The sequence below is a fragment of the Aulonocara stuartgranti genome (assembly GCF_965226115.1).
Source record: "Aulonocara stuartgranti genome assembly, chromosome: 23".
Classification (NCBI taxonomy): Eukaryota; Metazoa; Chordata; class Actinopteri; order Cichliformes; family Cichlidae; genus Aulonocara; species Aulonocara stuartgranti.
Window position 1 is genome coordinate 6,843,854 of NC_138958.1, and position 26,818 is coordinate 6,870,671.

The 26,818-nt window shown below is 42.2% G+C and overlaps 1 protein-coding gene across 1 annotated transcript; it reads right to left on the bottom strand.

Moving 5' to 3' along the window:
- Positions 1–607: 607 nt before the first annotated feature.
- Positions 608–24,909, bottom strand: lrrc52 (leucine rich repeat containing 52). Its single transcript, XM_082523747.1, has 2 exons — positions 23,578–24,909; positions 608–8,225 (listed from the first exon to the last, which is right to left on the bottom strand). The coding sequence occupies exons 1-2, from the start codon at positions 24,224–24,226 to the stop codon at positions 7,885–7,887; spliced, it is 990 nt and encodes a 329-aa protein (XP_082379873.1). The 5' UTR covers positions 24,227–24,909; the 3' UTR covers positions 608–7,884.
- Positions 24,910–26,818: the final 1,909 nt, after the last annotated feature.

Sequence of the window (26,818 nt, forward strand, 5' to 3'; positions counted from 1 at the left end):
CCAGCTGATATCAGTGCCACATTATTGGAAACACTGGTATACATGCATAAACAATTTCCTCTTAATGCTTTAAAAGCAGACAGGACATTTCAGTTAATAAATGGCAGAATATGCCAGAAATATTAAAAACAATACGAGTAAACCAAATTGAGAGTGCTATAAAAATGCCAATAATAAAGAATGTGGTGGTGGTGCTATGAAAATCAGTAACAGAACTATGTTATACTGCAAACATCCAGCAAAGGTGCACTGGATCCAGGACTCAGCGCTGTTAAACAAAAGATCTCCACTATTGTGGTATTAAAAAAATCTTACAGTTTTTAACTGAGTAGTTTTTATTCATATAAGACAAGAATTCAAGTCATTTTTCCAGTATTAACAAGTAAAATCTTAGAAAACTACTTTTCATCCAGACTTCATCCTTAAGTTCTTTATTGCTTATGATCCATGATGTACAAAACTAAAGAAAAATCTAAAAGAAATGGCAAAGGAACTAAAAAACATGATACACAGTATATCAGCAGGTCTGTCAGAATCTAAATCAGACCCCCCCCCCCCCCCCCCCCCCCCCCCCACACACACACACACACACACACACTGTACGTACACTGGGGACTGTGCTGTCGCCTTCGAGGACATCTGCAATCTGCAGCTTCAACAGCAAGCCATCACAGCACCTCTGACTTCTAAACAGCACACCAACGCTGCTTTCTCAGGCATTAACTTGTGAATTTTCCAGCCACACACAGAGATACATCCTCACACGCTACAATGACTTCTTCTCTACTAGCGGCCTTGATGTTTTATTCCTTACAGAAACCTGGATTCGCCCTGGTGAGCTCATTCCTTTCTCTGAACTTCTTCCTTTGGACTGTGCCTTTTTTAGTTCACCGAGGCTTTCTGGTAGGGGAAGTGGTTTAGCCTCAGTTTTTAAAAACGTATATAATGTTCGGCGACTTTCCTCGCCTAACTTTGCTAGTTTTGAAATTCAGTTATTGGAGATGACTGCTTCCACGACCACTTTGTGTGTGTTGGTCTATCGACCACCCAAATATTTTTATTTTTGTTTTATCTCGGACTTTGCCGACTTCTTGGGTTTCGACCTGCTTGCTAAAGACTTTCTTGCTTTAATGGACTCTTTTAACCTCCTTCAGTGGTTAAATGAACCAACCCACGTTAAAGGCCATATTTTGGACTTGGTCTTTACGTATGGCCTGGATATCTGTATTAAGGATATAAATGACGCTGGGATTCCAGATCATGTTCCTATTTCCTTTGATATTGGCTTATCTGCCGCTGGACCGCAGCCTGGAGCTCTTTCTCGTCCGCTACGCGTACTCAGCTCTGAAGCTGTGTCAAAGTTTGCTGTGTCTTTTTTAGATTTGGCGTTTATGATTCCTGACTGCTGCTCAGTTCGCTCATCTGATGGTTGTGCTGATATTTTGTTATCATTATTTTCATCTACCCCTGATTTGGCTGTACCTGACGACTGTTCTTTCTGCTCGGTTGATGGTTGTGCTAATATCCTGTTATCTTTTTGTTCTTCTATTCTTGATTCTGTTGCTCCCATCAAAATGAAGCGCCCTAGAACCTACTCTCATTGCTGGCTAAATGACACTACACGTGCTTTACGACGTGTTTGTCGCCGTGATGAGAGGCGGTGGAAAAAAGATAAACTTCAGGTTTCTTATGACATGTTACGGACTAGCCGCGCACAGTTTCAAACTGCTGCTAGAATGGCTAAGGCATCTTTTCTTTCCAAAGTCATTTTGGCTAATGGTCACAACCCCCGTATGCTATTTAAAATTTTTAATTCTGTTGTTAATCCCTGTCCTGATATGCCTTTACTGTATTCACAAGCTCTTTGTGAGCGTTTTTAAATTCTTTCTTTAGATAAGGTTTCATCCCTTAAGCTTTCCTCTTCGTCTGCCTCTTATCCCGTCTTTTCCTCTGAGTGTAAATTCAACTTTTCATCAATTTGAGCCCGTGTTACTTTCGACTCTGAAGCAGCTGGTTGATTAACTGAAAAACACCAATGCTGTGTTTGATATTCTCCCATCACGCATTGTTAAGGGCTGCTTTGATGTAATTGGACCGAGCATTCTGTTCTTAATGAATTTTTCTCTACTCTCTGGATCTGTCCCACTGGCCTTTAAGCATGCTGTAGTCCAGCCTATTCTGAAAAAAAAGAATCTTGATTGTTATGATCTTTTGAACTATAGACCAATCTCTAAGCTACCGTTTCTGTCCAAGATCCTGGAGCGACAAGTTCTTTCTCAGCTTCAGGCGTATTTAGACGCGAACAACATTGCAGAGAAATTTCAGTCTGCCTTTAAGCCACGGCATAGCACTGAAACGGCCTTGCTTAGAGTTCTCAATGACCTTCTTGTAAGCACTGACTCTGGACGCTCTGTGGTCCTGGTTTTATTGGACCTTTCCTTTGCTTTTGATATGGTCGATCATAACATTCTTCTACTAAGACTTGAGCATACTGTGGGTGTAAGAGGCACTGCCCTCAACTGGTTTAAATCTTATCTTGCTGACAGGTCTTTCTCGGTTAATTTGGGCAACTTCTCATCTTCCTCGGTACCTGTACGCTGTGGTGTGCCTCAAGGATCTGTATTAGGCCCTATTCTCTTTTCACTATATCTGCTCCCTCTTGGAGCAATTTTTGAGAAGTATAATATTGCCTTTCATTGCTATGCTGATGATATACAGATTTATTTTGAGATTACTGACGATCTACCTATGTCTTTTCACTATTTTCGTGAATGCATGCGTGAGGTTAAAGATTGGTTCAAGAGTAATTCTCTCGTCCTGAACGAAAAGAAAACGGAGATCGTGGTGTTCGATAGTAAAATCCCCCGCGACCAATTGTGTGCTGCTCTGATGCCTTTTGCTAGCTCCCCTTCTGATTATGCCAGTAATTTGGGCATATTGCTGGATAGCTCGTTTAAATTTGACAAGCAAGTGTCTGCTGTTGTGAGGTCTAGTTTTAATCAGCTGCGCCTCATTTCTAAGGCAAAGCGCTATATCCCGCACAATGACCTGGAAAAACTTATTCACGCATTCGTGACTTCCAGGTTGGACTATTGCAATTCTCTTTACATTGGCCTTTCCTCCTCCCTTCTTGTTAGATTGCAGACTGTCCAGAATGCGGCGGCACGCCTTTTGACAGGTAGCAGGAAGTTTTCTTCCATCACTCCTGTTCTTGCTGGCTTGCACTGGCTGCCAGTTAAATACCGTATTCAATTTAAAATACTACTTTTCACTTACAAAATTATTAATAATTTGGCGCCGAGCTACCTCAGTGAGCTTCTTAGGTTACACGCTCCTGTCAGTGCACTCACTTAGATCTGCTACCCAACTTCTTCTGTAGCAACCTTGTTCTCGGCTGAAATCTCGCAGCGACCGTGCGTTTGCTGTAGCTGCCCTATCCGGGTGTCTGACTCTATGCCACTGTTTAAATCACGGCTGAAGACTTATTTATTTAATCTTGCTTTTCCACCTAGTTAACATTTGGTGTGCGTTGGTACATTTTTATCCGTTATGCTTGTTAACTACTTTTATATATTATGATTGTCAAGGTTTTATAATTGTGTGCATCTCCTTTTTCCTATTTTATTTTTTGTCAAGCACCTTGGTATACCCTTGGTTTTTTAGTGTGCTTTATAAATAAAGTTTATTATTATTATTATTATTATTATGTGTAAAAACATGACGAGAGGAGGGGAGAAGTTACAAAGAAGCCCCCTCCTCTCTTTCCTCGCTTGCTTTGATCAGCTACACCCAGAACAGAGTCCACTGCAGTGATTTTATCAGTAATAATATATTAAATTGTTTCCAACTCCTTTCCACAAACTCATGCTCATTCATTAGATGCATTAGTGACTTTAAGATGAGATTCATAAGCTAAAGTAGCTTCCTACCAAACATTTTAAACTTCCATTCGCCTCTCAGCTAATTACACAATCTGATGGTGCTCACATGTGTGCACAAAACAGAAACCCTCTTAGATCAGTGATATTTTTACCCTGTCCTGTGCTCTGCCCTGTGACGACTTCACACCAGTATAGCGCCTCACCTTTTGGCACACTGACTGACTCCCCTCTCCTCTGACCTAGTGCTGATAAAGGACTCACATTTTCTGTCCGCTAAACAGCTCTATATTTGTCAGCAGCATAAAACTGACAATCAGCCCAGCAAAACAGATGTACGCACCAAACAGAAAGTGCTGTCTGCAAGTTTAGGTATAGGTTGCGAGGTCATGCCATGGTAGGTCACATGCCTTTTTATGAATGTGATGAAACATAGATACCAGCCTTCCACAGGTCCTTTTAAAATCTGCACTGACAGCCTAAAGATTTAGCAGATAAATTATAGATCCAGGTGTATCCGTGTGTCTTTGTGTGCTGGCGTCATGTGAGAGCTGATGACAGTGTCGGATTGAGAATGAAGGGGAAGGATAAGAGGATGTAGTGATGCATGGTAAGAGAGACCAAAGCAGGAGTGTTAATGTTCTCAGGCTTGCTGCTCTGACTTTAGTGATGCCCTTGAGATTTATTGTGCATGTAGGAAGATTTATGTGTGCGCATGTGTGTGTGTTTAAATGGGAGGGTGAGCAGCTTCCTGTGATTGACTGAGGGAGGAAGCGTGTCTGTGAAGATGTGACAAATTTTCATTGGAAGTTCACCTCTCATTGTAAAAAAATAAATAAACAAATGAAAAAGCTGTTGTCGCTCATCTGCACCCACATTAGGATATACTGTTATAATCATAAACCAAGCCACAAAAAAAAACATAAACATGCACTCTTTCACACACTCACACAGTGACGCACATGTGTACATTCTGCCAAACCCTCTGGAGATTCATCATTTAACTGTGCCCATTCATCCCGGGCTATTGGATCCACTTAGCCCACAACATCAATAAAAGCCTGGCTATCAATCAGTCTTTCAATACAGCTGCTAAATACATCAGTCAGGATGAATTCCTGCTTCAGATGGTGACCCCGCTCTTGCTCAACCCCACCTCTATCTAAAGTTTTATTATCACTAACCGCCTATCCAGTCTCTGACAGACAGGGTGGAAGCGGAGCAGGATGAAGGAGGAATCGGTTTGGACCTGTCTGTGCTCATGAATCTCTCATCCACGCTGCTAACAGAGATGCTCTATGATCGCTCTACCCCACTTAAACACATACAGTTACGCATACATGAACACAAACAGTAATATTACTACTACTACTGCTCCAGAGGCACACTTCTATTCTGACAGTCGGGTTATAGGCTGCAGCCCATCTGCGTACGTGATATGGGGTCAACTAAGTGATATGTCTAGCCACATAAAGCAGAGTCATCCGTGGATGTACAACTGAGTCAATCACCCTGGTGCTGTCTTCATGTGCAGCCACCATGAACCTGCCTCACTTCTACAACTACAGAGCACGGGAGAAGTTTGGCTTCAGGGCTTTCAAAAGCCATTTTCACACGTGCACACACAGAATCAGGTCGGGACATTGTCCAAAGCTGCCTTTTCTTACATGTAGGAAATAATTCTTACTACAGAGGAATACTCTGTGCAGATTAGCCTTAGGTGCTATGAGGGTAGAGCGTGCACGAAGCAGCAGATCAACTTGCTCGCGGTCAATTCACCGTGCAGTTGCCTACGCTTTTCTCACGTGTGCAATTGGACATCACACAGACACACAAGTTAGCGTATAGTGATTGATGTGACAGGGTTAAAACTGAGGGCTGCAGTGCATGTGTGAAAACAGCTTAAGAAGTGGCTAATGTTGTGGCAATGTGTACTTTAACCACCAAAAGCATCTTTTCTCAAATGCAACTAATTAAACTTTGACTTTAAGTTTAAAATAATAATTGAATACTTGGCTCAAACTACAGACTTCCTGGGTGAAAGCCTGACAAACACTGTCTGACTTTCACAACAGGCATCCTGCCACAAAGAGAAAGACAAACTTCTCCCACAAGCACAATAGCAAGATGGAGACTACGGCAAGCAACTACTGCAGCGCGACCCACGGTGTGGCAAACCATGTACTGTGCACACAGAAACATGAAGTCAGACATACACATAGTAAACATGAGATTTGACAGTCACTTAGTGTCACTATAGGTAGACTTCTCCTATCTGTTATTACAGAGAAACGAGCTTTGGGAGCAACTTAACATCAGGCTGAAAAGCACCTCAGTCACTGTTCTGCACGGCCCCTATCTGAGTTGGAGACGTTGGGGCAACGGCACGTAAAAGCACGTCTTTAAATGTCGAGTGAACCATCCGCTCTAGTAAGAAACAGCAGGAAATGACAACATCAGATTTTTGTGAAATACTGGGGAAACTGTAGCTACCTTTAAATAAATAGGTGAAATTAACACCATTAATTCAGCACATTTCCCAGAATGTTTGAGTAGTACTTTTTAAAAGGGTCAAAACTGTTCTGTCTTTTACAGCTTGTGTGATTTCACTTTAACATCTTTTAATCTGTCTTTTCTTTTCTTTTCTTTAGGTCAACATCAAGGATATGTTGTGGAAACTCATTCTCAAGATGTCACAAGTGTTTCAGATTCTTGCAGACATTTTTGGTCCCAACACTCCAAAAGGTCTCTGGTCAGGAATTCAGGAAAAAAGTGTGCAACAAATTTGCATTACTGTCTGGATATAGTAACCACAAAGTCTGATTTTCAGCTGGTGTTAAGTTGCTTTGTAAAGGCACCCTGTGCAGTTTTCTTGTCAACAAAGGGAGTTGTTTTTTTACATTCAAATAAATTCATTTGCATCTATCCTCTAGGCTTATATAAATACTTATATAAATACCTGCCGACTTAAGACATCGGCATGCATTGATAACTAGAAACCTTCTAATTTTGCTTAAAACGTTATGTGTCAGTCAGTACAGCAAAACTGACAAACGCCCCAAAGAAAATGTTGCTCCATAGCACCATTTACCACTTAGACAGCTCCACAGGGTGCCTTTTAATGTTAAGAGTAACACGGAAAGCTTAGTTGGACCACCTCTTTGTTCTTTTTTTGTACATTCACATTATTTTGACAGTCTCTGACATTGTTCGATCTGTTATGACCCAAAATGTGTTTGTTCTCTGTGGACATATTCTGTCTATAGGAAACAGCGGTGACTGTAGAATATTTCAAGTGAGTTGCCTTAAGGCTTTCAGGAAAATCACATTTAAATACGAAACTAGATCCCCCTTTAACTTTGGAGATAAGGCAAAGCTCTCGTTGTGACTCCCAGTACCTTCTTATGTATTTTGTATGATTATACTGTGTGTGTGTGTGTGTGTGTGTGTGTGTGTGTGTGTGTGTGTGTGTGTGTGTGTGTGTGTGTGTGTTTGAATGCGTCACTCACGTGTCTTGTTTTACTGGGTGTTACTGAAGAGTACTTTACATATAGTATAAAGGTACATCCACCCACTCAGAGAAACCAGCAGCTCCGTAGACTATCTGTGCAAAGTGTGTGTGTATGTTTGTTTGTATGTGTGTGTGTGTGTGTGTGTGTGTGTGTGTGTGGTGGTGGTGGTGGGGGGGTTATTGCTCTCAATAATCTCAGAGGTCATTCTGTTTCTCCTGAAGTGAAGGCATAGTCATCCTTATTGCTGTCTCTGTCTGTCTCTCTTTCTCTCTCGCAGACACACACTCACACACGCGCGCGCAGACACGCACGCATACACACTCACTTTCTTATATGTTAAGGAGCATATTGCAATATCTAAATCTGTAACAAAGAGAGACAGGCAGATCTTAGTTCATAGCAGAGCCTTTGGTCTCAGACTCCTCTCATCACTTCAAGTTGCTCCTCTCTGTCTTTTCTTTCTTCCTCTTCCAATGTTGTTTCACATCAGTCTGTCACACTTGCATGCCAGGCTTGCTCAGATCACCATTCCCCTGGTTCCCACCTCCCCCTCCACCTCCCCCACCTCCACCCATCCCTCCCCTTTCGTCCTCGTCATCGCTGTCCAGTTCCTCGCTCTTTCGCTTGCTGTAGCGTTCGTACAGCACCATTAGCACGCCCATCACCCAAGCCGACACCGTACCGGCCGAGAAGATGACAAAGCCGATGGCGATGAAGAAGAGGTAGTCCCAGTAGCCCAGGCCTTGGTGGCAATCTGCCCGCAACTGCATGCCGACCTCCGCCAACCGCTGGCCAGCCAGCTCCGGAGGGTTGTGGCAAACTGTCTGGCCCTCATCTGGAGGTGAGGAGAGAAAGAAAAAGAAAAAAGAGAGTGGAGGAGTAATGAGAGAGGAGATTAATGAGGAAAGACATATCATAAAAGAGAGCAGTGGCAGAGAATAATCAGTGTGTGGTTGAGGATGAAGGGCAGAGTATCGGGAGAGAAAAGGGGAAAAAATGTAATTACTCAGGAGAAAAAGGTATGCAAACATCAAACGCCAGGATCCAAACAAACAGCTTTTAAAAATGCACTGACTATAACTATACTATACTATAAAGTATAGATAACCTTTGTGATAAAGGATCCCGAGAGACACAACAGATTTCCTCTGAGTAATGGGGGTCTTTGGTGTCTAGGGCACGGGATCATTATTACGCTGCACACATACTCATGCACATGTATGCAAGGAAAGGTGACTTGACTGCAAGCCTGGGGCACATAAACGCTCCCCTACGCTCGTGTACATCATTATACACCAGCAAATCACTATGCACTGGTGAGAAGATAAGGAGTGTTTTCTCTGACAAAACATCTGCTGCTCGTAATGGGAAAATGATAATCAGCCGGAGTAACTGTCATCCACACAGTAAAGCAGAAACACTGACACTTTTAAAACAGTAAATGACTTATTTATGGGGTTTGAGATTTAACAAAAGAGAGGTCAAAGGTTAGGGTCAACTACTGAAGCCAGATAGGTCCCAATCTCTTTGTCCGTGCTTGTCCTAGCCTCCTTGAATCAGTTCATTCTGCTACAGTGAATTTGCATTAGCATATACAGTACCCTCGTGTATATCAATTAATATGAACACAGCGCTAACAAGAGAGAGGATGGAGGGTAGAGGGACTCGCTCTGCATGCATCTAGTAGTGTAATCAGAAACAAGAACAGTATGCGCTGTTTCCTATCAGTTCATCTTACTTTAGAAGCACGGCTAATTCCCATGCTTCTTCATTCCCACCCTCCCTGCATGCTTGATTGCATTTGTCTACATAAAGGGAACGAGCTTGTGTGTTTGTTTTGCTTTTTCTTTTTCTTTATTCCAAGCTGGGGGAAAACGAGAGAGATGAGAGACCGAAAAAGAGATAGACGGACAAATCGAGATGAGCACTTTTAAAAACCGAGAGAAAGATAACGGCACAAAACAGGGACGGAGGAAGAAAAATGCAAACAAATGCACAGAGAAAGAGTGTATGCACACACTAAATAGGAATCACAAGATAGACAGAACATAGAATATGAGCGAAGTCTCTGGCGCTCCATTCCTCTGATGTATTATTGCTGTTAACAGTGTTAATTAAACTGCAGTCATCTACCAATGAAGCCAAAGGTCTGGACATGGAAATGAGCAATGGGAACAGAATGACTGGATATGATCTGCTTGCCAGGGATTTGCAGAAGCAGCAGTTTGAAGTAAGAACTAGAAGGACGCCCAAATGAACCTCAAACCTAAAGTGTTTTATTCTGCCCAAGATAACCACGAGACACATTATACTGGTGGTAAGAAAAGTGGAATCAAACAAAGCAAACTTGGTGTTTTGAAAAAGGTTTCCCAAACCTGCTCGGGAGAACTTTCACAACACATATATCTGCAGTGGTTTTATGTTTTTGATCAATACAGCGTTGCTTATCACCTCCCCGGGGGCTTTCTCCCACTCTTGAGAAGAAGAGTTGAGCTGATGTTGTGTCAAGTCTGCTGCATGTGTCAAGTGATGGATTGGTATTCTTCTGTAACCAAATAGCTTTGATGTTTTTTCTTTTTAACAGCTGTCCATGTGAGTGCTGAGAGTATGAGGTCACTGAGTTAGTATTTAACACCATAAAACAGGATTAGTTGTCAGAGGTGCACAATTTTTCAGTGGCAAATAAACAACTGAGGATAAACTGGAACATATTCTGCATGTAACACCTTTTTTCTTTATCCATCTTTGACAGTCAATCAGAAAATAGACGCACAGAGATTTTACATCGCCCCTCTCTTGTCTCTGCTCGCTTCCCTTTTAGAAGTAATCGTAGAAGTGATCGGCATGAAAAAGAGACCTGATTTAAAAAGCTGGGAGAGAATACTGAGAGGGGACAAATACAGTGGTTAATGCCGAGTGTTCAGTGGGCAACACAAAGGGCAAGATTATATACTTTATTATTAGACACAGAAATTATGCTGTTTGTATTTTACCGCACTGGTAGTTTTGTAAATGGCATTAACCTTAGAGTGTCTGTAAGTTAATAGGCCAAAATTGGACCGACGGATGAAATTTACTGCTGGAAATGTGAAAGTAAAACAGGCGCATTCCTGAATGTAATGAAGAAATTCTTTTATATTTCTCCTTTGTGGAAATTAGTTATCAGAAAGTCCTGGAGAAAGCAGGGACAGGGCTCTTTAAACCCACCCAAACAAGACTTTACTGGCTCTTCGAGGATTGTTCTCCACTAAGACACTAAAGGCGACACCTGATTGAAATGAATCATGGCCTTTGTTTGCTGCAAAGGATTTTTGATGTCATTCAGTAATTCACTATTACAATACAAAATCTATATAGGCCTTAAATAGGCTGTCTGTGAACCCAAGGGATAAGATCACCATTGCTGCCTCCTTTAACTGCTGCCCAAGCCACAATGCAGCAGGCCACAATGGCACATCTACAGGCGATGGACCCACTTGTTTGGGCTGCATCCAGCCGAGCTCCATGGATAAAGGTCTGACTACCCTTTGGGATCCCGATATCTACTAAGTAAGGTTTTTCAGGCATTTCTAACTGGGAGAAGACCCAAGACATGCTTGAGAAATTCTGCCTCTTAGTATCGTTGGAAGGGCTGCAGCAGGAGCCTGAGGACAGCTCAGGACAAAATAATCTGTGGAGGAAGTATGGAAGGTCAGTTCTGTTTTTATTTTATTATTTTAATCTGCTTGTCACTAATCTTTTATCCATGTTACCTTATTTATGTTGAAAGGTCTTCATATGTTGGAAAACTGCACTAAACTTCCTTATGTGTCTTCACTGTTCGTGGCTGTCCCTCTGTCATCGTCTTCCACTGTTTCTGGCACAGCTAGCTGGTCTGCTCTGTCTCATTACCTTGCCAATCTTGCCTCGAGGCTGGTGTGAGGATTTGTTTTCCTGCGTATATGCAGTGAGGTGTTTTCTTTTCTCTCTTGCAATGTAACATTCGTAACCGGATGCTGGAACAGTGAGGTGCAATCAGAGGCTGTGCAGACTCACAACAGCAAACAGGTCCCTCGGGGTATTGGGGTCTCGTTTGTTCTTCTTCCGTCAACATTTCATGTGTCTTGTAACAATTCAAACTCTGGTCACAGTTCTTGGCTGCATGGTACTGCTGCCTGTTCTTCTCTAAAGTGTGATGAAAGGCAGTATGCCGATTGAGCGTGCTCCACTTGTATTCCTCTGTGTGCGTCTGAGCAAAGTGAACAAACAAGAACACTGTCTCACACTAAAACAATCTTTCAACAGAAAACTCTAATATTTAAACAATAGATAAGCATGAAAGTACGATGCATCCACCATGTTCCTGTTATTTAGTGTTAGCTGTGAAGTTAACAATAATCAGGCAGCCTGACAGAAGCAAAAGTTAAGTCTTACTTTGGGAAAACGTATTCAATTCACATGACTCTCTTTATTGTCTTCCAATTGATTTTGTATGAAAAGCAGCCCTTTTCTCATTGATTAAAACACAAAATGAGAACTGACCATTGACAAAAGGATCATATGATACAGATCAATAAGATTTACTGGCAGTAATAGTAACCTGGATCTGCACTTTTTTCATAAACACTTGGTAAGTTTTAGTTTTTTACTTGCAAAGTGCCATGAGTTAGTGCTTGTGAATTAGCATTAAATGGAAGAAAACTGTATTGCATTTAATTAAAATGAGCAAGCATAGGAACTTAATGAGTTCATCCTAGCACAAGACATACAGTGGGGTAAATAATTCTTTGACCCCCTGTTTCATTTTAATGGAGAGAGGCAAAATATCAACCAAAAAAGTCAAAAGAAAAAACATCCATCCATTCGCTACCCCTTATCCTTTTCAGGGTCGCAGGGGGCGCTGGAGCCTATCCCAGCTGTCATAGGGAGAGAGGCGGGGTACACCCTGGACAGGTCGCCAGTCTGTCGCAGGGCCAACACATAGGGACAGACAACCATTCGCACTCACATTCACACCTAGTGGCAATTTGGATTATCCAATTAACCTATCCCCACAAACTGCATGTCTTTGGACGGTGGGAGGAAGCCGGAGTACCCGGAGGGAACCCACGCAGACACGGGGAGAACATGCAAACTCCACACAGAAAGACCCCGGCCTGATGGTGGAATTGAACTCAGGACCTTCTTGCTGTGTGGCAACAGTGCTAACCACCGTGCCACCGTGCTGCCCTTGAAGAAAAAACATAAAAGTTAAAAATTAATTTGCAGGTTATTGAGTGAAGTAAATATTTGATCCCCTATGACCTAGCCAGAATTTTGACTCCCACAAACTGGCTGTATGCCCTTGTAACACCCAGATTATAATGAATCTGTCAAATAATTAAAGAGACTCCTGATCTATTTATGACCGCACCAGTGGCTTCTTCCAGCAGAAAAACCCTCCATGTCACAAAGTTCAATCATCTCAAACTGGTTTCTGAACATGAAAATTAGCCCACAATAATCAGATATCAATCCAATAGACTAATAGGAGATGTGCATCATGGGTGTAAAGTGACCAGCGAGTGTATGTAGCCTGTTGTATTTAATCTAAAGAGTTAAGAGTTTTAGACTGTAACATGGTGTGAGCTGGGCAGGTGTCATGTGTAAGGGCTTCTGTCAAAAGCACACACAAAGCCTGATGTTAAACAAGAAAGGTGTAAATTTAATGCAAATTTTGGAAGAACATGACCACAAAAAGCACTGCAGAGTTGAGCAGGATTTACCAAAGTCGAGCAGTGAGTCAAATAAGTAAACAATGAGATAAATAAAAATGCAGAGGATCCCCAAATGGATGAGAGGCATGCAGGAGATGAACACGATAAGATCGAGTAATGGCTAAACACAGACGAGGAGAGAAAAAGGATAAGCCACAGGTGGAGGGAAGGGAGTAATAAGGAAATAACTTTTAGAATACAACGGGTAATAGGAACGGATTACAGGAGAAGGCCTCTGTCGGTGCGCCCCAGGGTGGCTGTGGCTACAATGTAGCTTGCCATCACCAATGTGTGAATGGGTGGATGACTGGTTGTGTAAAGCGCTTTGGGGTCCTTAGGGACCAGTAAAGCACTATACAAATACAGGCCATTTACCAGTTGGTTCTGTGTCGTTCAACAGGAAGACGTCTGAATTCCCGCCCACAAATACATTTATCCTGCACACTTGTGGCTACGCTTTGGAGATAATTCACTGCCGCTTCCAATCCCAGATAAGAGAAAATAATGTGAGTATTACTGCAGAATACAGGAAAAGGTGGCAGCCTGGATGATTCACTCTGTGTTCAGTCTCTCTTCACCGTCTGTTTCCTTGTCACTCACTGTTTTCTCACTCATCCCATCACTCAGCCATCACTCTGGCAGCATGCCCTTGACATTTTCAGTAGTTGTCCCTGTTTTTCACAGTCGCTATTTTTCACTGAATTTTGTCTTTAATAAGATATGCACTGGTACTTTTGGTGAATGTAGTTAAAACTGTTATTTTCTTGTTTAAAGTCCAGCATTTTAGGCATTGTAGCCATTCTCTCCGGTTAATGTCTAATCTGAAGACTGTTTCATTAAATGTCCAGTTATAGTACCCATTCAGTACAGGTGCTAATTCATTTTAAGCACACCTTTTTGAAAACTTAAATGTGTATAAAAGGGTGTTACTTGCAAACTTGTGCTAACATTTGCTCTTCTTTCCATTTGCCTGTGCAGTTAACCTGCTCATTGTCTCATTAAAACTTCTCAGTAGGTGCAGCTCTTATACAATTCTGCAAAATGAAACAAATACCCCGAGAGCTAAACCAGGGGTATTTTCAGGTTAAGGACTGTGTGGATGTGCATGAGAAAGGCTCGGAGAGAGCAGAGAGCGAGTGTGGAGCACAAAGATAAAGAGATGTGTGCCTGCGCTATTTGTTCCTGCAGAGTAGTTTGAGTGCAGTCTAATTCCAGCAGTTTCAGGACAGTTACTGCAGCCTCGAAAAATTGACAGTTTGCATGCTCACTGCACTGCAGTTTCCCCATTTTTCAAACACACCTTAAACAAGCTGCAGGGCAAGGCATACACACTCATTATGACGTAGTGTGGCCTGAACCAGGTGGTTTCATATTGCCCTACACTTAGATTCTGCAATATGCAGTCGGTAAAATGTTATTGCTGTCTGGTTCTTGGTTTCCTGCATGGTGTACACCTGCCTGTTTTTTTGTACCTTTTACCCAATTATGTCTGCTGTGCATGCCATAATGTCACCGTGTTATGTCAGTGTGCTAATGACCGGACACAAATCCCTGCAGCTCACTGACACCTGGCCAGTGCTTATAAGGATAAAAAATATCACAGGAGGAAATAAACATAAGCAGTCAATCATGTAACACCTTACTTTTTAAAATAGACAAGCGGATATAAAGGCACACAAGCCCAAGACACGAGTAAGCACCTCTCTAAAAGCCTCAGATCAAGCAGAACTTTCCAGGAATTGTGAATGGGAACTAAGACTTCCTGTTTTATTTGAAAGAGTGCACAATATAGCAATCCAGTGACTATAAGCAGTGTATGTGTGTGCATATGCATCTGTAATCAGAGGTCATGAGTGTTTGTGAGTGTCAGTCACTGAGCCTGGGTGATACAGTCTCAGTGTCTAATCATCAGCTGGGTAGATTCCAGGCTCGGCGTTGACAGGAAAGCGGGCTCATTGCTTCCCCGGAGGTGTTGCTAATGTGGGGATGAGATGCTGCTGAAAAATGCTGTTGACTCGTTGACTTCACTCTAACTTGTTCACTAGTCTCTGATGCTCACTCGCATAAGACGGCAACGAGCAGCGGAATAACAACTGCTTTTTTTTTTCTTTTTCTTTTTTGTGAATGCACACAAAACAAGAGAGGCCTGTAGTTTAAAGGACCTTAAGATGCAGGTCTGCATTTTAAGCTCATGTGTGCATTTACAGTATGTTCACATTACACACATGTATGATCAGATCTCTGAGCTATTACCCTGCAGGGGCAGAGATGCTATCCTGTGAAACAGGAGCGGAGCTATTTATAAACAGATTAATTACGCCAGTGCACATGGTAATTAGTACAGTTTTGGTCCTGTACATGTGGAAGCCGTAGATACGAGCAGCCTCTAATACCTTCAATCACAGAGAATTAACTTAAGTCTGTTTTACATATTTCTGTGTGTTTACACGCTTAGTGGAGGCCACTATTCAACCAGACACCTTGACTGAAGCCTTTAATCAGCTACCCTGATGATACGTCTCTGACAACCCATTCTTCTCTGTTGCCTTTATGACCTCTGACCTCCAGGTGGAGGAAGAGTACTAAGAACAGAATTTGAAGAATTATTTATGAATCAATAAGATTACAGTGGACAATAATGTCCTTAATACATACTATCATTCATTCAGGGATTTGTGAAAATTAGACCATACTGCAAAACCTGCAGATTTACTATCAGATATCACTGTGTTATTTGTTGTGTTATTTGTATATTATGATAATAAAATTGTTCCGGAACCATCACTGCAATTCACCAGTGTTGTTTTGATGTCTCAGATTTGTACTCAGAGGCAACATCATAGAGTTTGCATAGGTTCTGTAAAGTAACGCCATCTTGGCGTAAAACCTGAATTCTTTCTAATGATTAGTAGAGTAGACATCTGTTAAATCACATTGTATAGAAGTCTAAGAGAAAACCACCCCACTGCTTCAGTGATTTTATGGCACCACTCACTAACTTTAAGTCTTTCTGAATATAAAATTATGTTAATTTTGTAAATCACGGGCCCCAGTACTGACAAGAAGCATGTTAAAGATCCATACTGCGCTGTAGATATCTGGTATCAAAAGGGTCACATCAAGGGTTCAGAAAAAGGGCTTTGCACACACTGTATGGCTATGTCCACCTTTCATTCACAGTCTATGGAAATTACTAAAGTTGGCTTGTTCTGTATTGGAAAGCACCTCCATAAAGATGGAGCTGTGGTGGATGACTTCCCTATTTCAGTAGCCGGCAGGATCGGAGGAAGGAGGCAGGCGATTGAAGCAGCTGACAGCAGCAGAGTTCGAGGTGACAGAGAGACACAATAAAGTGCACAATAAATAAAAGTTTTGAGAGCAGCCATATCTGAGTCGTTCTGGGTCCTTTCACATAGCTCTATCGGGATCACCTTGTTGGTGGAAAAATATAAATGTATGCTTGTGTTTTCTTTGGTATTTTTAAAAGGAACAAATAATGTATTTTTGCAACAGGCTGCAAATAATAAAGTCCCTACAGATACAATTCAATACAGGTTATTTGCTACTGTGTAGACACAACACTGGCTCATGAGGTAGGCCCATTTTTATTGTTGAATGATTCATAGGTTGATGTTAAGTTGCAAAAGGAAAGAAAAAACATTCTTCTGAAATTGGTCAGTCAATTTTGAAAGAAAAACCCTTCAAAAAGCCTGGAGATCTATTGCTTGAGATAGTCTGGCTCATTGAAAGGAAAATATTTAAAAACGAGGGGTGGATCAAGACTTTAGACTCTGCTGTACTTTAAATAACAGTTACACGAGATAAGACATAAGGAACGATGCATACATTATAATTTCCATTTAGAAAACGGAGACTTGATTTTTACTGCTTTACCTAAAATGCCTAGACATATTTAAATCTCCAAATTTTCCCAGTCATGCTCATTACAAGCCTACAAAATCCAGCATAAGACATTCTGGGGGCCCTCCCCTCACGGCGAAGCTCGGATATCTCACCGTTTAGCCAGCTAAATGCATCATACTGGGGAAGGCAAAGAAGACTAAGAATAGTTGACCTTTTCTCCATCACATCCACTAGGGCTGAATAACACACGCCTTCACACTCTTCTCAAATATGGCATTAGTCAGATTACCACCATCCTCCTATCTATCATTTCTCCATATGATCCCTTCTTCCTTTGGCAGAGAATGAGTAAAGAGAGAGAGAGTGAAGGTCAGATAGCAGCAGCTCCATCTCTCTTCTCTTTCCTCTATCTCTTGTCACTGCCCCCCTCTTTATCACCTTCCACTTTTCATTCCCGCTCTAGCACGTTTGCATTTGTTCTCCTCTTCAGCCCCGTTTCCCTCATCTTCTACATCCTCCTATTTCCCTGAGTTTTTTTTATTTTTTGCTCCGTCATCTTCACACTCTCCGCTCTCTTTTCCAATTTCATTCTCTTGGCTTACATGCTTGGTTTGCCACACGCACGTGCACATACGTGCAGCATGTAAACGCAGTCATGCACATGAACTCACACACCTGTGCTATCTCCCTTCTGTGCCTCAGGTGATCACATCACAAACACACCCACACAAGCATCACACCAATCCTGCGTTCGAGCTCACACAGTAAAATGCACAGAGACATAAAAATACATAGAGGCTACACTATTGAAGGAGACCAGTTGAATTTGATATGCCTCTCTGCACCAGATGGGTCTGAGGAATGGTTCCAGCTGATAAATAATGCATCATCTACCTGTATTAAATTGAATCGATGCCTCCTTGTCATAATGAATGTTTTAATGGGTTTGAGTGACAGATCTGGGGCATAGATGATTGGTAAGTCCTCAATAGTCTGTGTGTTTTTGTTTTTTTGTTTTATTTCTCCTTGCTGTACCCAAAGTTCATTTTAATCTCTTTGCCCGATTTATTATCCCTTTCTGTCCTTTCTCATTTTGTCCTCTCTTCTTTTCCTGTGTTACTTCAGCTGTTCTCTCTCTTCTCATCTCATCTAATTTCTTCAGTAATTAAAGATTCGCTTTCATTAAAGTCAAAATCAGGTGCAATTTCTGAGAAACCTAATGTCTTTCTTTCACTGTGACATCTTTAAACTGGCTGACCTCTGTTTGTCTTTTTCATTTTATAAATATTTAACTCTTGCCCCATGCGTGGCCCCCCTGCCTTGGCTCTTTCCCTCTGGGCTCCCAGCCATCCAGGGGACTGATGAGCAGCCAGAAAATACTTTCCCCAACACTGGAGTCATAACACTACAAGCTCTGCCAGCCCGAAGGCAGGACAAGCCACTCAAAGTCTGTGTATTTAGCTGAGACACTTGTCAAATATCACCCTACAGTGAGTACAGCAAGGCATTTAACAAGCTGAAATGTTATTATGACAAGGGAAAGTACATTCCCTGAGTACTGACAACTCATAATAGAGAATGGAGATCAGAGCATGACAGGTAAGTCAGAGTTGTTGGAACGCATGACCAAACAGACAATGTTATATAAAAATCTTCCTGAACGTACCTTTTTCTTGTTGATTTATTGCCATGACAAACAAGACTAGTCCGAGACGGCACACCTTCAACTGAATTAAGTCCATGGATCCAGGTTATTCTCTGATATCTTCTTCAGAGCAGCAAGGTGATCGCTCTGTTTTATGTTTTTTCAGTTTGATACGTGGTTGCAAAGATCTGGATATTCTCGCACCTTGCCCTGTCTTGCAGCTGTAAAAAAGTTTCCGTATCCACATCTAAATAATTTCTATGTTAAGCCAGACTCCACTTTTAGTGAAACTGACAGATAAACAGAAAAAAATCCCATTTCCTCTTTGCTGGATGTAATACTTCATGCAAACCGTGGCGTGTGAACATCAGCATCATTAGACAGCACATGTCCCAAAAGCAGAAAATCAACACCCGACACACTGTGAAGTGCAGCAAAGTGAATGAGTTATTATTATTGCTGAGAAGTTTGCCTGTAATGTAAGAAGTTATGTCCATGACTGACAAATGTCTCCGCACTACAGCGTTTTATGTGCACGACACAACAAAGTAACAAACTGAGGTTATTTTTCTCTCCATGAATATCATGTTTCTCCCTAAAACTGCATTTATTATTTTTTTCTCTTGGGTGCAGCTTACACATGCCAGAAGTGGCTTTGTTAGATGAATGTGGCTAACATATTAGCGAACAACTGGCTGTTTTTACATTGGAGTTGCACGCTTGTCCACCTGATTACTGATAGTCTGACATTTACTGTTTTTCCTTTCAGCTCTGATTTATTCATTTGCTCTATAAATATCAGGTTCTCTACAACTCACTGCTGCAAAATGAACTGAAACTGATCTCCAGGCATTACCCCACACAGCCATCTCTAGGGCTTCGAGAGAATGGCCTGAAAATGAGAAAATATCCAGCGAGAGGAGAACGAACAGACTGCTGTTTATAGCATGAGAACAATATCTTAAATAACCACCTGCAACAACTGAGGAATGCACTTCAGACCTCGAAGCAGCAGAAGACCACACTGGGTGGCGTGCCTATCATCTAAGAACAGAAATCTGAGGCTATGATTGACATCACGACTCACCGAAATTGGGCAATAGAAAATTAGAAAATGCCTGGTTTGATAACTCAATTTCTCCTGCAGACAGTAGGGTCAGAGTTTAGTCTAAACATGAACACGTGCCTTAGTTTTGACGTGTTTCAACAGTTCAGGCTGCTGGTGGTGTAATAGTGCTGGGGAAATCTTCTTGGCGCGCTTTCCCCCCCTTTAGTACCAACTCAGCATCCTTTCATTGCCACAGCCTACCTGAGTATTGCTGCTGACTAGTCATTGCTCTCCATCTCTTTATTGCCACAGTGTGCCTATGTTCTGATGGCTGATTCCTGCAGAAAAATGCACCATGTCACAAAGTTCAAATCATTTCAAAATGGATTGTTGAACATGGCAATGCACTATATTCAAATGACCTCCACAGTTTCCAGATGTCAATCCAACAGAGCACTTTTGGGATGTGGTGGAACGGGAGATTGACAGCATTAATGTGCAACTATCATGACAAATCTGCAGTAACTGTGTGACACTGTCATATCAAAATGGACCAAAATCTCCCAGGAATGCTTCCAGCACCTCGTTGAATCTATCCCATGAAGAAGTACGGCATATTTGCAAACGTAAGGTGGTCCAACGCAGTAATAGCAAGGTGCACCTAATAAAGTGATCAGTGAATGTAAAACAAAATAGCTGAAAGATGCTAAAATGCTTCACAGAGCTGAGGAAACTGCTGAGTTAAGTGATAAGTCTGTCATTGTGGCAAGGGGCAGTTACAAAACAACTGCAGGAAAGAAGACCAACAACGCCACCAGGGGATTTTTTCAGCTCAGTAAACATTAATCTAATAATCCCAAATTATATCAACAATTAGTAACCAAAGCACACAGACTTGTTACGGGCAAGGCAAAGGTGTGACAGATGAATTTCAATACTTTATTTGTACAAGTCGATAACTCAAAAATAAGTGCTCCAACAAAAGAAAACAAGTTAAAAACCACACAAAAACCCACAAAATTTGTTAAAATATTACTTTATTATAATATTTATAAAAGAAGCCAACTACAGTCACAAAGCTAAAAAACATATTAAAGTACCACTCCAGGCAAAAATAACTAATTAATACAACTAGCTGGGGGCCACTTGCGGAGACAATCTACACTGAGAAAGGCTCACTCAGGGTTGCAACCAGCGACTCACCAAATGTGTCTCACTGCGACTGATTTGTCAAATAAGCTATTGAAATTAATCTGTCACACTTCTGCCTTGCCACTAATGAGTCTGTGTGCTTTAACTACCAATTTGCAAAATAATTAAGGTTTATTAAATTAGTATTTCCTGGGGTGCAAATCTGCAGGTGGTGCTGTTGGTCTTCTTCCTTCCAGTTCTCTTGTAACTGAAACCCCCAGCGCCAAACCCCACGCCTAGCGCCATTATGACAGAACTCCTTCAATATAGAGTCTAAATATTATACATGATTAACTAAAAGTATCTTTACTTCTTTTCTCTTGGTTAATTTTAGACCCTTTTTAATAACAGCAGCTGTTTCACAATTACATTAAGCTTCCCTTTCTGAAAATATCATTTTATCTAACATTTTTTTTCGAAGTCTTTCTTGACCAGGAAGAAATTTACAACATCAACCATAAAACCCGACTGCTTGCACCTCTAGCTCAGACTCGTTCTCTGTGACAGAGACTTTCCTGACGGTTTGTCTTTTTGCTTTTTTCGTGACTTTACTAAAGAAACACATCCACTCTGTCTTTGTGTCTCTTCGTTCAATCACTCTGTCGCTCTCTCTCTTGTTGTCTCTCTTTTATTATGGCTGCCAGAGTCAAGTCATGTCAGCCTTTGTCAGTCACACATAACCAGCACAAACAAAAAGAAAAACTGGGTGACTTTCTTAAAAATGACGGGCATGTAAATACCTAACAACGACAAAAAGCACAAAATCTGTAACAGAAACACAAAAACAATCAAACCAAACTAAATTTGGTTTGAATCCAGGTATTATAACCTTAAACATCATCAGCAGCAAAACTGAAAACAATCCTGAATTAGTTATTGTGTCTGTCTGAAGATGAACTCTCACAAGCATACACACTTGCATGCACCTGATTCATATTCACACTGAGAGGTAGCGACAGCTGGAGTCTCTGTGCTTTAGACTCACAGCCCTGCAGTCTGATCAGGAGGCATTCACGACCACAGAAACACAACTACATGCTCTAACACACACACGTGCTCGCTTGACCCCGTTCACTTCGTTAAACTGGTTACGTGTTTGTTTATGAATGCCACGTTCATACTTGATTTGTCAGCCTGAGCGATGGAGGGTGTGCGATATGTGTTTCTCAATGAACAAAGTCTGAACTCCACTGATCACGTTTCTAACTTTTATAGAGCGGTGTGATGATGAATGAGTGTCACTTCATAATTATTAACTGTTACAGGTGTGAGTGTTTTTAAGGCAGAGTGGCTCAGCTGTGGGTGTTGGATTGTGTCACTTACAGTTCAGAAGCTCTCGGGTTAGAAAATGTGTTCTGATTTTCTTAGTAACTGCATGTCTAAAGGTGGATAACAACTTTGGGTACTTGTTGTCTTTATGTGGCCTTCCTCTAAAGCTCTGTGTCCCTTAATACTTCAATTTCCTATGGGTCCTGGCCTGAGGGTCCCCCTTAACATCTAGCTTCCACACTAAGTGTATTTAGTATTTTTAGTATTTATTTATTTATTGTCATTGTCAAGAACAATGAAATTGCGTTTGGGGCAAGTGGGGTGAGTCACTCTCTCTCTCACAGACAAACACACACGCTTCACACATGTACGTGTTGTCCTTAGTAAGAGCACAGGAGGCCAATTTTTTGGAGCATCATCATTAACCATCTGGACTGAGGGGCCCAACAATGTGAGCTCCAGTACACCCAAGTGGGCACTTTGTTTGCATGTGTGTTCATTAAAGTCTGTGTGTGTGTGTGTGTGTGTGTGTGTGTGTGTGTGTGTGTGTGTGTGTGTGTGTGCAAGCAGGGGAGGTTAGTAAAAAGTAAAAAAAGGTACAAAAGGACACAATCATCCTCTTAGCATTATCTCTGCCTTCAGGACTGAGATAAACAAAGCGGTGACATTGATGGGATGAACACCAGCTGTAAGACAGCAATCCATTGTCCCGAGCGATAACCCAATTCACCTGCTTACAGTTAAGCTCAATTAACCTTTGTGAGCAAAGATCACCTGAGCTTGTCCTCTCTGAGAAAGTCACAAGTCCACAAATTCTTCGTGGGTCATTCTTCCTCTGTGTTTAAGGGATTTTACAGCCGAGGTGCTGATGCCTTCCAGGTAAGAACAACACGAGGCTGCTTATTTGTTGGGGTAAACTCAAGGTATTACTGAGACGTGAAGGGCAGTTTGGAGGGACTGTGTTGCAGAGATCAGCAGGGGAACAAAATCTTCAGATTACTTTGACTCTGAGGTCAAACTCTTAGCTCTGGAGCCTCTCTCTCTCTCTCTGTGAGTGTGTGCTTTTCAGAAAGAGAAAGAGCATCTGACTGTGCATCTGTGCACACCTGGGGGAGGTTGGAAATATGTGTGTATACATATCAGAATAAAAGGAGAACAACAGTGCAATAAGTGGCCCATCATCAGGAGCTAAGCCATCCACAAATGATGAAACCTTTAGGTCTTAAAAGTAAGAGTAGTTTCTTTTCCAGGAAAGAGCAGCCAAACGCACAGTGATCACCTCACAAAAGACTGCTGCCAACTGAAAAATAAACATGCATATATGGACCAATTTATGTGTTGTGCTATGTTCCATATAAAAGTAAAAAATACATTATCATTTTTTAAGTGTTTAAAACCATCATAAATGCCCGTTTGTGTATACATACAACCTCACCTTGGAACTTGTATCCCTCTATCTGCAGCCAAAGGCAGAGGTCCTCTGTGTCACAGTCGCATCTCCATGGGTTGCCGCTGAGCCCCAGAGACCTCAGAGCAGGCAGAGCGATCAGGCTGCTAATGTTGAGGGTCGTCAGGTTGTTCCGGCTCACATCGAGCACCTGCAGAGCCATGTTCTCTGCAAAGGCATCCGGGTGGATCTCCCCCAGACTCGGGTTATCCGTCAGCCGGAGCATCACCAGAGACGCTAGGGGCCCGAAAGTCCGGTCCTCAATCTGCAGCAGGTTGTTGAATGACAAGTCCAGATAAGCGAGTTTCCTCAAGTTCCCGAAAGTGGATTCGGAGATTTCTGTCAGTGAGTTGTTGCTACAATCCAGATAGACCAGATCGGAAAGGTAGTTGAGCTGCAGCGCCGGTAGGTCACCGATGCGGTTGTTCGAGATTATGAGCTGCCGGGTGGCCAGGGGGAGGTCATTGGGAAACTGGGTAAGATCCTGGCCAGCGCACTGGACCACCAGCTGGTCGTCGCACACGCATCTGTCAGGGCAACCGGCAGTGAGAGCCGGTGAAGGGGCCACCCCCATCACGAAGATAAAGAGGAAGAGGAGTCGGAGGGACTGGGCACTGGGCTCGGGCAAGAGACGCATGACGAGGCCGCCCAGAGCGTCATGAACTCGGGCTGAGCTGGACCAGGACTCTCCGGCGCTCTCCGGGCATCCTGCATGGGTGTGAGTATCTGGCTGTCTCTGCCTGAAATCCCGGCTCCTGTTTATATCCAGGCTCTTTCTCTCTTTCTCAGAAAGGCTATCGGTCAGTCACTCACACGCACGCTGGCGCACCACGCACGTCGCCACCAGACATCATTTCAGAAGGTGACCGCTTCTCAGGCTCAGTGGGTGAGACTTGTGCAGCTTATCGGACTTTGTCCCACCTGAGGAGACCAAAGAACCATTGAATGTTGTCGATCGCCCCCTCCGAGTCTCATCTTTGCGAATTAGTCGACTCCATCGGAGAGCATTGTTTATTTAGTTTCCAAACAAATACCATGACTTACGCAAAAAAAAAAAATTAAATTAAATTAAAACAAATCCCTGAATCCTGAACGCAGAGTCCGCGAAATGTTCTCCGTGGAGACGCACTCGGCTCACATGTGTCCTTGACTGTGTTTGTCTGAGTGATGTGCGCCACCGTCCAGCAGGCAAGTCGTGTTTTTCCCTCAGGAGTGCAACTGAAAGTGCGTCCTTCCACTGCGCTCACTCAGCCCTGTGTGACCGTGGCTCACTGCCGCGCTGTACTGATGCTGTCTCGCTCTGTGCGCCCTCCCTTTCTGACTCTCCATCCGCGCGTATACTGCAGCTCTGCACACACAAAAGTCCAGTTTGTGGTGTGTGTGTGTGTGTGTGTGTGTGTGTGTGTGTGTGTGTGTGTGTGTGTGTTGGCTATGGGCAATTTGTAGTGGTGACGTCAGCAGGTGTTGCCCTCTTTAGAAAACCAGACGTCCAGAGAGCAAACCGTCCGACCATCCGGTGAAACTCAAAGTCCTCGTGCCGTTGTGTTTTTGTGTGTGCGCGCATAAAATAATAATAATAATAATAATAATAATGAAAACAACTCAATCATAATCTTGTCTGAAAGCAGCAGCCTCTTAGCCATGCACAAATTTAACAGGCCTTATCTCATGTGGTCCACTGGCTAATTTCTCCCTTGTCTTTTCCCCCAGCGGCTTGTTGACAACATAATGCATTCAAATTGGATTGTGCGCGCGCGTAGTTATTAATTTTTTCTGGCATAGTCAGATTTTAATTTGGTCAGGCAGTCACACACTCCCTTATCCACATAGCACACGTTTTGTTGTCTTACAGTTGGAAGTAAGTTGACAGGATGTTGACTGTCACATCCCATTAGTGTCATTCAAAAGTTCACTTTCAAATGGGAGATGAGTGAAGCAAAAGTGTTATGCAAAGCTATGTGACAGGTGTCAGAGATGGAAATAGTTCAAAAGTCAGAGAAATTAGGTCAAAGGCTCCTTCGTTAAGGGGTCACATAGAGGTATGGACGTCATCAATCCAACTGTAGTTAAACTGGCTGCAGCTCAGCTACAAATCCCCTTTGCTTCTAGTAAAAAAACAACAACCCCAAATTATATTTTAGTTTGTACAAATATCTTGTCAGCTATCCAAATTCAAACGAAGCAATACTAATGCCCTGAAATTTTTCTTACGGAAGACCGTTTCACCCCAAAAACACTATTGCTATCCAACATATGTCAGGTCAAAGGTTAAGGGTTTAGGGCAGGACTTCCTCATTTGAGCTAGTAGCATATTTAAACCACAACAGGAGCTTAAACATGCATATAAGAAATAGCTGGTTGTGTTTTGTCAAAGGTGACTGCTGTCAGGAGTCTAAAATGTAGCGTAAATTTTTTGTTTCTTCTGAAAACATGAAGTGAGGAGCATAAAATGCCACTTTCAACAATCTTAAACGGAATTAACCCAATCTGGTATGAACATGAAACCAGAGATCAAGAGAGTCAGAGTTCTTTGATTTACAAACACCCTGGTGGCATTTTTATTGCAATCAATGAAGAACCTTAATCTTGGTTTAAAAAAAAAACAACACAACATTGGAAGCTTTAACATATTAGAATGTCAGGGGTAAATATTAATTTTCAGGAGCCAGTTAGATCAGCATAAACACCAACACCTTTAAAACTTCAAATTAGTAAATTTAATCCTTTTTATTTAAAAATAATGAAAAGAAAATTACAAGCACAGTAACTATTTCTTTGTTTGTGGTCTCTCATTGTTTTCCATCTGCCTTCAGAGCTACTTGTCAGGTTAGGGCTGTGTGCAGGCAGGAGTGGTGGTAAGGAGGACCCAAAGTGCAGACGCTCGGAGGCAAAAATGTATTTCAAAACTCAGCTTTTATTGCTGGCAAACGTAACAAAAATCCAACTAAACTTACATGAGCGAGCAGGCAGAACACACAGCATAAATGAGGGTAGACCACGACACAGAGAAACACAGGGCTTAAATACACAGGGGGAGCAATCAGGGAATGGGTAACAGGAGGGAAACACAGCTGGGGCAAATCAGGCCTAACGAGACAAAGGAAGCAAAACCAGACGCATATACATGAGACACGGACTTTCAAAGTAAAACAGGAAACATAACATAGACTGAACTAAAGACACAGACTCACATGCAGGCACTGCAACAGAGGGAACAGAGACATGGGAC